This window comes from Primulina huaijiensis, chromosome 2 (assembly GCF_012295235.1).
Source record: "Primulina huaijiensis isolate GDHJ02 chromosome 2, ASM1229523v2, whole genome shotgun sequence".
NCBI lineage: Eukaryota > Viridiplantae > Streptophyta > Magnoliopsida > Lamiales > Gesneriaceae > Primulina > Primulina huaijiensis.
The window spans coordinates 4,477,039-4,488,989 of record NC_133307.1 but is presented as its reverse complement, the minus strand read 5'-3'; the positions used below and the strand labels follow the sequence as shown (position 1 = coordinate 4,488,989).

The window sequence follows — 11,951 nt, the reverse complement described above, 5'->3', positions numbered from 1 at the left end:
GACATAGCGACAGTATGAATGTAATCGCACACTCCACCAACTCGGACAATTAGAAGCCTTTTCAGGTCAACCAAAAACACTTTTTGCTGACACCAATCCGACTATGTAGCAGATAGGATAAGCTTGTGAAGAAAAACCAAATATTTATATCTAGGATAAGGTAGTTTAGTATCAAAACTATTCACACACGAAGTCAAACTCGAAAGTCAACTAAATTGTACCCCAAAGAAATAAATAGATCGTGGAATTAGAAAATTTTAATCATCATTGGAAATTGATAAAACTGAAATATATCAAATGTTTTCCCTATAAAAATGTAGACATTGCAAACCAATATTGCCATACTTGAAGATTGATCACTTATTTTCCTTGAATATTTGTCCATAATTCCATTGTCTTTCTATTACATTTTTTTTAAAAAAAATATAACCTTTGTTTATGATAATAGTAATATATATTTCGACATTAAAACACGAACTCTCATTTTAATTGTAGTTGTTTTCCTATTTTAATTTGAAATTACATTACATAAAGTTTTTTTTTTGTGCATTTTTACATTATATTTTTAGCAAAAATACATTAGAGCGTTTTTTAGTTTATATACTTTTGCTACGGATTAAATCAAACAGCACAGGTATTTTGTCGAACATCTTAAAAGGTTATCTATTATTATTATTATTATTATTATTTAATAAGAATTAAGAGATTATGTAAATTTATATAAAATAAATAAATAAAAGTTCTCATGAATTTCTGAAACATTTACAACTGAGATTAAAGTATGTAGATTTTAATCGACTTCTCACGTAAGATGTTTGTTTACGTCAATGTTCTCCAAACCGGACCGGCCGGTCGGACCGGTTCAACCGCGAACCGGCCTCCAGACCGGTCCGGAGATAAGTAAAAACCCGGAAAACAGGTTTAACCGGAAAAAACCGGTTAAACCGGAAAAACCGGTTAAAACGGAAAAATCGGAAAAATTTTTTAACAAATTTTTACTTTCTGTTTGCTAAACATGTATTATTTTAATTTTTTTAAAAATATTTAGATAAAGGTGTTGGTGAAATGCAAGAAACACCTTCTTTGGACTTGGAAGAACTTTTGGATGGTGGGGATGAAGATGATAATGACTACGAAAGAACACTTCAAGAATTGGATGCGGTGTGGGCATCAAAGGATGCAACTTGAAAGTTGAAACTGGATGTTTGATATTTTTTTGTATAAGAAACNAATAATAGGTTGCTTGCGTGAGACGAAAGAATATAAGCGATCATTAATCCACCACTAGCCCATTTACAATTATCACCGGTGATTAAGAGACAATGATAATGAGACATTTTCAAGGTCTGAAGATTGTTAATTGTAGCAATTCAAATTAAGAAAAGGAAGTTTATAAACTTTACAATAGCTTTTAAATTGTAAAATCTTTTTTTTAAGTATAAATTAATATCATTAAACAATCAACAAATCATTGTTATTTAACGTATAAATAGACTGAAAAACAAATGAATCATAACATTAAAAAAAACTAAGTTTTACATAGATGTAATGATAACGGTGGTGAGTTTGAAACACATCAATGATGCATTTCATTTCAAATGCATTCTTCAAACTATGCTTAAATCAATTATATCCCCACAAAAGCCAGTCATTTTTTCGAAAAAACATATCAAAACATGTTGCCACCAAAAGCACGTATTTTTCTAAAGAATTCTTGTTTCAAAAGTAGATAATTTTGTTTTCTACAAAATGGTGACGAAACGTATAATTTGTACAAATCCAACAAATCTTTACATCTAAATACATCGTGTATATATATATACATCATTCCACCATTTTTAGTCAGTTCGTATAATATGACCATTAACCAATGTTTCATTTATCAAAATTACTTTATTCCAATCTCATTTAATTGCGTATCATATGTTTTATCAAGCCAACTAACACAATCTTAATAGTCATTAATATAATTAATAATTTTATGATTTTTTTTATATTGTATTTAATAAATAAATTTACATTTTTTTTAAATTTCAATTTCTTTTTCTTTAAATTTGTCAAATTGGACAAATATTTGCGTAGAGCGTCACCCATATTCCAAAGGACACCAGCATCCGAAGTAGCCGAAAAGGAGAGCTGAAGGAAAAGAATATGCTTTGCACTTCCCTGTAAACATCCTTTTTTTTTTTTTTTACATTAATTAAATATATAAATAAATAAAAATAAAGAATACCCAAGTAAGATACAGTTGGTTGCTTTGATGATTAATGTTGGCATTGAATTTGTAGCCCATTATTATCTTTAGTTCGTTCCCACTATCTTTGAAACTCTCACGAAACTTTTTATCTCCATTTCCCCGTTCTGATATTCTCCCATCAGATTGGTACGCAAAAGGAACATGGAAATTTTTCAAGACTCAACTTTTACAGCTTTTTTAGCTATTATTTTATGTTTTTTAGTGGCAAAGATCGTATCTTTTGCCGTTTCTGACTCCGTCGATGATCATATTTCTTCTGTTCCTTCTGCTGTTGTGACAAAAGAGGTGTCTTTGAACAGAGGGCTTAGAGTTAAGAACACAAAAGGCATAAAAAAGGTGAAGTTTGTTGATGATATTAAGGTCAAAAGTGTCGATCGGTATGAAAGTGAAAATGGGTCTGAAAGGCTTGTACTTTTGGATGATGCTGAATCGAAGAATGAGGATGAAAATAGTATAGCAAGGATTCATGAAACTGAAGAAATGGGGATAAATTTTGATTCTGAAGTGCAAAGTTCCGAGAAACAATGTTTTGATGTTAGGGAGATGAATTGTGTTGACTCCCAAAATAAGGAGTCTGAAATTACTGAAATGCTTGTTGAAAAGGATATGGTTTTGGGAGAAATTAATGAAATGCTGGTTGAAAAGGGTCGTGGAGATGATAATATGGATAGGGTTTTGGGAGAAAAGGGTCTAGTTGTTGAAGAACTGAAGAATGGAATTGTGTTGGAGTGTGATGACATGAAAAATGATCAGAAACAAGAAAATGGACCTGTGGGTTTTGGAGAGAATGATGGATTGAGTGATGGAGATGAGGCGGGCGTGGTGAAACCGAGAGGTGATGATGGTGTTCTTGTTGTTGATGATGATGATTGGGAAGGAATAGAAAGGAGTGAATTGGATAAAGTATTTGCAGAGGCTGTTAATTTTGTGGAATATGGAGGAAAGGGGAAGGAGAAAGATGTAGATTGGTGCGCCAAATTGGATGGCGATAAGAAAACACAGTTGTATGGACTTCATAAGGTTGCGGTGGAAGGGCGGTGTCGTGAGCCTCAACCTATGGCCCTCATGGTGTCATCCCGTGCCAAATGGTATTTGATCTTTGTTTGGGTTTGCCATGTTTGATAATTGCTATATATATTGGTGTGCATTGCATTGTTTATAATTTCTTTGTTGTAAGATGTAGAAACAATCTAAAACTGAGAATGACATGTAGCTATTCAGATAGCGAGTGTTAGGCTTGCCAAATCTGGTCTATCACTGTGAATGACTAGGGATGACTCTCAAGTTTTTATTCCTACTTGTATTTTAAAATATCATGATTCGAAATAGAAGCCATGACATAGGGCGGTAACATAGTCAATGTACTTTTTTTATGTTTAGATGTGAATTATTTCAAAAAGTGTCTTAGGTTGTATTTGGGGTGATAGATTTGGATTACATGAATTTTGATTATAGTTTTATTGTTAACAATGAATTAATAGATGAAATCTTAAATTCATACCTTACTTATTTACAGATTATAAGGGGTGAATTTACGTTTATGGTCTTACTTCTCTAAAACAACATAAACATATTTGAATCCTATGGGTTTGAAACCCATCAGTCCAAATGCAATCTTAGTGTCTTGTTGTTATCTTGCAGCTGGATATTTATCACTGATATGCATATTTGTCTAAGAAATGCAGCTTCTTTTGATGAAATTTCTTGGTTCAGTTTAGCTTGCGAACATGCAAGCACCACTGAGTTTATGGTGTAGACTTTCTGGACTAGGATGAAATCAGAAAATGAAAAATACAAAGGATGAAATCAGAAAATGAAAAATACAAAGGATGAAATCATAGATCAACTAAGCTCTCATGGGAAGCTTGCTGTAGTATTAGCATACCGATTACGATTGACATTTCTCTGTTCACATTCGCATTTTGCGTTCAGGTTATTATCTCAGTTATAGAGACCTTTCCAATGATTATAGCTCTTCCATCGACCTTATCCGAAATTCCCCCATCCCCATGGCCTTCCCTTTCCTGTGAATTCAACTTGAAAACGTGGATTCTTTTTCTTGTTTTGACTTTCGAGGACCTAATTTTTTTGACGGTTTGGGGAGCAGTAGAATGATCACATACCGAGAATGGGATCATTGTATTACTAGAGGACATCTAAGTTTTAGATAAAGAATATTATAAAATTCTGAAGAGAACCTTAGTGCTGTGAGAGCCTAGGTCCAAAGATCCTTGAAAAGCTATCACGGTATAGTTTGATTGCTAGTTATATAACAGGGTTGGTTGAAAGCCGCTTTATATGAGTGATGGAGACAACTAATTCCATTGTGCAAGGAATGCATGGCAAAAGCGCGGAAACATGAGTCCTGAGGAGGCTATGGAGGAGTATATCAGAATTCTCTCAGAAAGCGTACCTCATTGGATGCCTGGATATAAATCGGTAAGATTGTCGTTTCTTGTTCCTTCTAGGTATACTGATTTCTGCATGTAAAAATTTCCTACACTATATTACTGAACTTTTTCTGCAGGATACTGATACGCGAGGTTCTTTTAAGTTTGAAACTGATACTGATTCCGAACCCATATCAAGCCCTGTTTCGGAATGTGGAAGGTTGGGATGGTTTTCATTTCATTTCCTTTCTGGTTCTTGTTTTTAATTTCCCATTCAGGACCATTTGAAAATGTTCAAGCACATATTGATAGTCTATTTCATTCCTCTGCAGGAAATTGGAGCTGAATGCCATTGATATAGGTGATTCTAACATCGGTCCAAGTTATGTGGAGAATGTGACGTCTGACTCGGTCTGTACCTTGCTTCCCATCTGAATATGTAACAATATTTACAGTTTGGTCTATTTATATGCCATGGTTGATTAAATTGCCTTTCACCAACATTTGGCTGCAAGATAATGTGAGAGCTGATTTAATTGTATTGCTCCAAAATGCTGCTTTGCTTGGAAACAAGAAAATGTGATTTCATCGCTTTTGGTTGCTTCATCAAGCGTAGCTTGTTTTTTGTTTTTGGATGTCACATAAAGGATACCACCATTCCTTGTCACATTGTGATATATGATATCCTTTCTCACTTTGAAATGTCTTTATTTCACTTCGAAGTGTAGAAAATTATTGGTTTGGTGCATCCTTTCTTCAGATATTAAACACCTTTGTACATCAGAGTCAGAGTTGCAAGCAATTAGGTGAATTTGGTTGTCTGGCTCCATGGCAGTGTCCATCTTTCGCGAGAATTTGAAATTTATTTTAATTTTGTCCATCCAGACAAGTCAAGGAATTTGAAATCACAATCATATCAAATCTATCGTTCCAAATACAATCTTAATGAATTTTGTACTGATTATGAGGATTGCGTGGTATGGCCTCAATTTATTGGATGTCTAGGAGTAGCCTTGTAAGGAAAATTGATTGATATAGCTGCATTATGATTTGCATTTCCACCAAAAGGGACTGTGTATGACTAAGCTGCTATGCAACAAAAATTACTATCAATAGCTTCTCTATTGATATTTTCAGGCTAAAGAGTAAGCTGCTTCCAGGCGTGTCCAAGACTGCTACTCCAGCCAAGTTAGGCATTCGGTTTCAAGATTTGATGTGTGCTGGCTTTATATTTGCTAATTGTTTTTTATTAATTAATGGCAGTGTTATGAATGGTATATAGTACAGTGCATATATGTATATATCTGCTATTGAAGTTGATCACTGGCACTGCTTTGTGCTTAGCTCGTTCATGTAATTTGGCCGAATAAATTTGAAAATGTGATTTATATATTGGAATTCCAGAGGATAAAAGGATATGATAGCTTAGAGAAAAAGCTCCTTATTCTCATTTTGGCACCAAGTTCACTCACAAATATTAGAAATTTAGCATTGATTGCCTGGAGGGACCAAAGACGTTCTTCCATATGCATGTCCCGATCCGAACCCAGTTCCGGATCCTCCATAGTGCCCATCTTGTCCTCTACCACCACCACCACCACCACCACCACCACCATTGCTACCGTACCCGAAGCCTGAGCCTGAGCCTGAGCCACTTCCTCCACCATAGGGTCCTAAACCACTGCCACCTCCTCCCACTGCACTTCCTGAACCATATCCCCCGTTATTCCATCCGCCACCATTACCACCTCCGGACCCATAGCCACCCCCTTGGCCTATGCTGGAGCTCCCACCCCCTCCGAAGCCACCGCCACCCCCTCCTCCAGTACCACCGCCTCCACCGCCCGGGCCATATCCATTACCTCCACCACCGCCTCCCCCGCCCCCGAATCCACCACTGAATCCTCCACCTACCCCACCTCTTGAGCCTGATCCATCTCCACTTCCTCCACCATTTCCACCCCCACCTCCTCCATTACCTCCGCCATATCCACCAACCCAACCTTTCCCGTCGTTACCCATCCCATTCCCATATCCATCAGTTTTCAGCCCCATATCAGCATCTTCTTGGCTGAACATCATTTGCATAGAGTCTGCCACATTGTGACTCCCACGGTGCAGAAACCTTCCTTCCCTTGTAGCGTCAACAGCTGCATAGTTATGGAGAATCGAACACACCAACGTAACCAAGAAAAACAGAATCCATGAAACAATGTTAGACCTCTCCATTGTTCCTCTCTAGGCACACTAACACCAGAGCACTAACTCTTATTTATACTCAAGATTGAGGAAAATATCAATGTAAGGACGTATAAACAATCTGCTCCCCGTCAAATTAGAACCTCACCAGTCACCACCTCATTCCTATTATCAATGTCCTGAAGTTCAAGGAAAGTGATGGATGCTGTGATAAAGAGCTAGAAAATGCCAAATGGATACCGCAGTATGTGGGTGATGCAAACGAAAGGAAAGAAGATGGTGATGATAGTGGTGTTTGCCAGTGGTAAAGGCACATTATATAGGGGTGCTCCTATCTATCTTTAGGGGTGTATCATGGTGGAGTGGAGGCACGATGCGTGCTTGATGGATTGGGTGGTAAAGGCATTTTGCATGAACATGAAATGAAGTTTTGGAATGATGGGGGACTTGATCTTTCTGGTTTTTGGAGGAAGAAGTATGGCTTTTGCATAGACTTCTTGCAATTGAAGTTTTAATAAACAAAAAAAAAATTCAGGATTAACAATATTTCTCCTTGTACAAGTGAACCAAACGAAGTTGGTAACTAAGCCAACTTCAAGAGCCATTCATTCGACAGAAACAAGAAATTTCGTCCTTCAAAAGAGCTAAGAATAGACCCTTTTTCTTTCTCTTGCTTTCCTCATCTGAATTCTTGCGTCCAAACTTGTGTTTACCATAAATTCTTCATAAACAAGAAACCTTAAGGTGGGCATGCCAAATTTTTGTAAGCAATAGCAACCACTACTTGATAAAGGAGATTTTTACATCATTTCTGACCAAAAATATATAAAGACGTCGAGATATTTGTTATTCGCGATGAATTATATTATTCACTGTTCGTTTCATCCAATAAATAAATTTTAAATATTAAAGAGGAGTGTGAGTATAATAAATTGAAATATAAATAATATTGGTCATTCATTAATTTCAAATCGATTCCACCCAAAATATATCATTTTACGATATCATGTAATTAATTACTTGTCATGATCGCTAATCAACAATTCACACTTGGTTTGACTGTCCGTGTAGCCTTAAACGACGCCGTTTAACAGATCAGCCACGACATAATAATTTATTACGGAATAAAACATAAACCGCCAGTTTCTCCATTATTTTTAAAGAACTTATCCTTTTATCGATCAGCAATTTTCTTGATATATATATATATATATATATATAAAGGGAAAACGAACAGCAATTTTTTCGATTCGTTAAATTTTCAATTCCTACATTTTGATTTTGATATGTAATTTGTTTCTCTATTCAAGAGCGTGTAATTTTTTGGGAGAAATGGCGTCGGCTTTTGATAGGTGGGAAAAAGATCCATTTTTCTCTGCTGCGGAGGAAGTTCAGGAATCTGCCGATAGGTACTTTGAAAAGAATCTGTTTTTTTTTTTCCTTTTTATTTGGCTTATAATTTAGGGATACGGATAAATATTCTGCAATCAATAGAATATTTTAGCTATTTCCTCGTGAAACTGGTTTTTATTCTGTTGTTGATCCATTTTTGTCATGCATTTCCTTTTTTAATGCTATATACGGGAGTTATGTTGTTAGATTGGATGTATTAAGGCTATTGAATTTCTTATGAAGGATGGAATCAGCTTATAGAAAGTGGATCCATGCTAATAAGGACACCTCTGGGCTTTGGAATTTGGATGAGCTCCGACGAGATCTCCAGACAACCCTTGGCACTACCAAATGGCAGGTGATTAAATTACACTAGCATCCATTTAGTGGTGGAATTTTCACTTGGATTTGTGGTGTGAATTTTTATTTTTTTTTTCTGTTACTATGCTTGTGTTTGAGGTTGAGATGGGTTTGGGTGCCTTATTGATGCAGTTGGATGAATTTGAGCGTGCCGTGGGATCGAGTTACACTAGTAGCAGTTCAGTTGATGATGCCAAAGATAGGCATCACAATTTCATAAAAGCAATTGAGAATCAGACTTTAAGAGTAGAAACCACTTTGAATGAATCGACAGTCTCACGCGGCAAGCCACCATTGCCTTGGGTGCGACTAAATGATGGAGAGCGCAACGAGCTTGCGTTGTTCCTTTCAGGACAGTCACCATCTTCCACCATGAATAAAATCATGGGAAAAGTTCATGGTAATGACCAGGGAGTGAAAAACCCGCTAGAGGGTGATCGACAGTTAATGACCGAGTGTTCGAGAAGTTCTTCTCATTTGGTTGAGTTGGGTCGAGGAGAGGCTAATGGGGAGATGCTTCCAGGGCATCGTAGGATCTGTAGTGCCAGTGCTGATATTGGCTCCTGGGAAATTGCAATGGATGATGATGTTTTGCCTCATGAATCTTCCCAGGCACAACCTGTTCCACCCCCACGAAAGATACCCAGTTTTTCACAGTTTTTGAGTACCATGGAATCGTCCATGTCTCAGCTGAAGTGGGCAAAGAATGGTTACAAGAAGTTATCTCTTACAGACCACGATCAAGAAACCGATACCACATTGCCTCGTTCTCAGAATTTGACAAAAGTCAGTAATTGAATTTCCTCTATTACATTCAAAATTATTGTCTGGAACTCTTTTATTGTTTATGATTAGTTTCGCTGACGAAGTCTACATTTTCTGTGAAGGCCTTCAACATATGTTATGAGAAGAACAAGAGTTGCCTTGATGGTTGTGATGATTATTATGACAAGCAGTTGTATGGCTGGTACGGTTCCATACAAAGACAGCTTCAGAGGTCTCAATATCAGATGCAATATGGTCGACCTGTTCAAGTGGTTTTCTCCATAATTATCCTCCTATGCTTGCTTGGTGAGCCTCCTGATTAGTATTTTTCATTATAATGCAGGTCATTCTACAAAATGTCTCACAGCGATCATTATGCATATACTTTAGTTAAGCCATGTATGGAGTCTGATAGTGATTGTTATAGTTTTACCATTTACTTGTTTTGAGTTGGATCATCTAACTTTCTTCTCTAGTCTAGAATTTGAGTTTGCCAGGTCTCAGACAATTTTTCCTCCTCTTCTCTCTAGAAATTTTATTGTAGTTTCTCCATGACCGGACTTCTTAGTTCTTCGTCGAACAGTCAATCAACACTGTTGAATCAGGTCCCTGACTAACTGAAGAGTTTGAAACAGATTTGTTGATATTATTTTTGATATACCTGTGGAACTAACCCAACTTAGTACGATTTGAACCCATGAACTGGAATTTGGTTTGCTTCCTAAAAGCTGGTCTCGAAATTGTTTCTGGCTGTGGCTCAGTTCCTATTAATGGTGTAAACGACTCGAATCGAGCCGAATATACTGAAAAATTTAAGGCTCGAATTCTGCTCGAATAGATATATTCAAGCGCTCGATTCGATTTTCGAAAAATTTCAACTTTTTTGTTCGAGTTCGGTCGATTTAGAGCTCGTGTTTGAATTCGGCTCGAAAGATTCATATATGTTCGCGAACTATTCAAATTATTGTTCGACAATAAATACTTGAAATGCTCGAAATCTATTTGTTTATATATATTTATATTATATTAATAAAATATCAAGACTCACTAACTATCGAACAATATAATTTGGACTCGAGTTCAGTTCGGAAAAAAGTTCTAATATGTTCGAGTTCGGTTCAAATTCGATAAATTCAAACATGAATCAAATATTTTTCGAATCGGATCGAAAAGCTCGCGAACCGGCTCGGTTCGTTTACACCACTAGTTGCTATTGCACCTTCTATTTAAACCAGAGCTATTAATTCTGGAGCCAGACCTGTCAGTTTTAGAAATGAAAGTGTCGGATTAAGAACCGTGGTCAGGCATATGCGGAACTATGTAAATAATAAATATGTTTACGCATATGTGCTGCACTGAGTTGCAGTAATGCAAAAGCTTTTACTCTACTATGTAATACATATGCACTGCACGGAGTAACACTAATGCAAAAGCTTTTACTCTATTGTAATTGGTGGTTCTCTCATTGCTCCTTTTTTACCATTAAAAAAACTTGTCCAAATGTTATATGTAATATGCCATATTGCTTTGTTGTTTTATTCACGTGCTTTATTTTCTGTTACATTGGGAAAATATTGGGTGCTGTTTTTTCATTGTGAAGATGGAAGTGGAAAAGAAACTAGAATGATTTACAAGCGGTGTTTTCTTGCTTGTGAATTTAGTGAACGTGCTTAGAGAGTAAACTTGTAATTTAGATCTGATCTGAGCTGTGGGCTTGCATATTGCAGCCAGCAGTTTTAGCCCCTCAAGTTTTTTCGAGAAGAAAGTGAACAGAATTCTTTGGACTAGCTTCAATCAGGAAATGTATAAATCATTAGAATTAGTTGTTTGAAATGATAAGTATTTATTTTATTCCAATTCGATGCCTGCTTAACTCCATTATAAGAAAGCGGCTAACATCTATCAATATACCAATTGGCAGTCGGCTACAAGGATGTCATGGCAATTGTCATGTGTGGATAGGACCAAAATCTAAAATCCATTATGTGAAGAAATGAAGCTATTGTATTAATTATTTGCTTCCTTTGGCGTGAAATTTGACAGAGATGTGCCCTTTCATATGATATTACGCCATGCTGTTTTTGCCTCTTTGTTTTCCAATACTTCCATTCATTGGGATTTAACTTCAAAACTTGGCCTTTGGCACTTATTATGTCTTTTCTCCTGCAGTTTTATTGGCTTTGCGTGCACTCTGAGGAGCTAATTCCTCTGCTAACTCTGATTCTGGAATTCTCCTGAGGTGAAATTATAATGGAGGTGGCAAATTTTCTTGAGTGTCACCTAACCCAGATATGTATTATGTCAACTTCTAGCTTGATTTCACTCGCAACTATAATTAAGCACTCAGGATTATGTAGTATTACAAACAGCAATCCCCTTCCTGTCCTGTATATAATTCGCTGTGGTTATTGTATTGTATGATGCTATAGTAGGTTTTATGATTCAGTTTGGCGCACATCTTGTATGTATTTTATAATCTTGAGTCAGTATTTTGAATCTTAGGGTAAGATACATCTCCTTTGACATATGGCTCACTTACATAGCGTGCAAACTTTTCGACTTAAAACCAAGGTAAATTGGATATGGAT

The 11,951-nt window shown here is 36.3% G+C and overlaps 2 protein-coding genes across 3 annotated transcripts; both read left to right on the top strand.

Moving 5' to 3' along the window:
* Positions 1–2,244: 2,244 nt before the first annotated feature.
* LOC140965208 (acyl-CoA-binding domain-containing protein 3-like) lies at positions 2,245–6,029 on the top strand. The gene is made up of 5 exons (XM_073425333.1): positions 2,245–3,345; positions 4,591–4,696; positions 4,785–4,867; positions 4,980–5,058; positions 5,785–6,029. The coding sequence occupies exons 1-5, from the start codon at positions 2,399–2,401 to the stop codon at positions 5,794–5,796; spliced, it is 1,227 nt and encodes a 408-aa protein (XP_073281434.1). The 5' UTR covers positions 2,245–2,398; the 3' UTR covers positions 5,797–6,029.
* A 2,003-nt stretch (positions 6,030–8,032) lies between these two features.
* Positions 8,033–11,951, top strand: LOC140965196 (uncharacterized). 2 transcript variants are annotated; one of them, XM_073425312.1, is made up of 5 exons: positions 8,033–8,255; positions 8,482–8,596; positions 8,731–9,384; positions 9,486–9,669; positions 11,533–11,939. In XM_073425312.1, exons 1-5 carry the CDS (start codon positions 8,179–8,181, stop codon positions 11,556–11,558), a joined length of 1,056 nt encoding a protein of 351 aa, XP_073281413.1. In that variant the 5' UTR covers positions 8,033–8,178; the 3' UTR covers positions 11,559–11,939. The 2 variants fall into 2 exon arrangements, with proteins under 2 accessions (XP_073281413.1, XP_073281422.1); XM_073425321.1 differs by lacking the exon at positions 8,033–8,255 and having other exon boundaries at positions 8,482–8,592; positions 11,533–11,951.

Coding starts and splice junctions, on each gene's coding strand:
- LOC140965196 (XM_073425312.1), top strand. CDS start 8,179: ATGGCGTCGGCTTTTGATAGGTGGGAAAAAGATCCATTTTTCTCTGCT. Junction 9,385..9,485: donor GTTCTCAGAATTTGACAAAA/GTCAGTAATTGA, acceptor TTTTCTGTGAAG/GCCTTCAACATATGTTATGA. Junction 9,670..11,532: donor TATCCTCCTATGCTTGCTTG/GTGAGCCTCCTG, acceptor TTTCTCCTGCAG/TTTTATTGGCTTTGCGTGCA.
- LOC140965208 (XM_073425333.1), top strand. CDS start 2,399: ATGGAAATTTTTCAAGACTCAACTTTTACAGCTTTTTTAGCTATTATT. Junction 4,697..4,784: donor GGATGCCTGGATATAAATCG/GTAAGATTGTCG, acceptor CTTTTTCTGCAG/GATACTGATACGCGAGGTTC. Junction 4,868..4,979: donor CCTGTTTCGGAATGTGGAAG/GTTGGGATGGTT, acceptor ATTCCTCTGCAG/GAAATTGGAGCTGAATGCCA.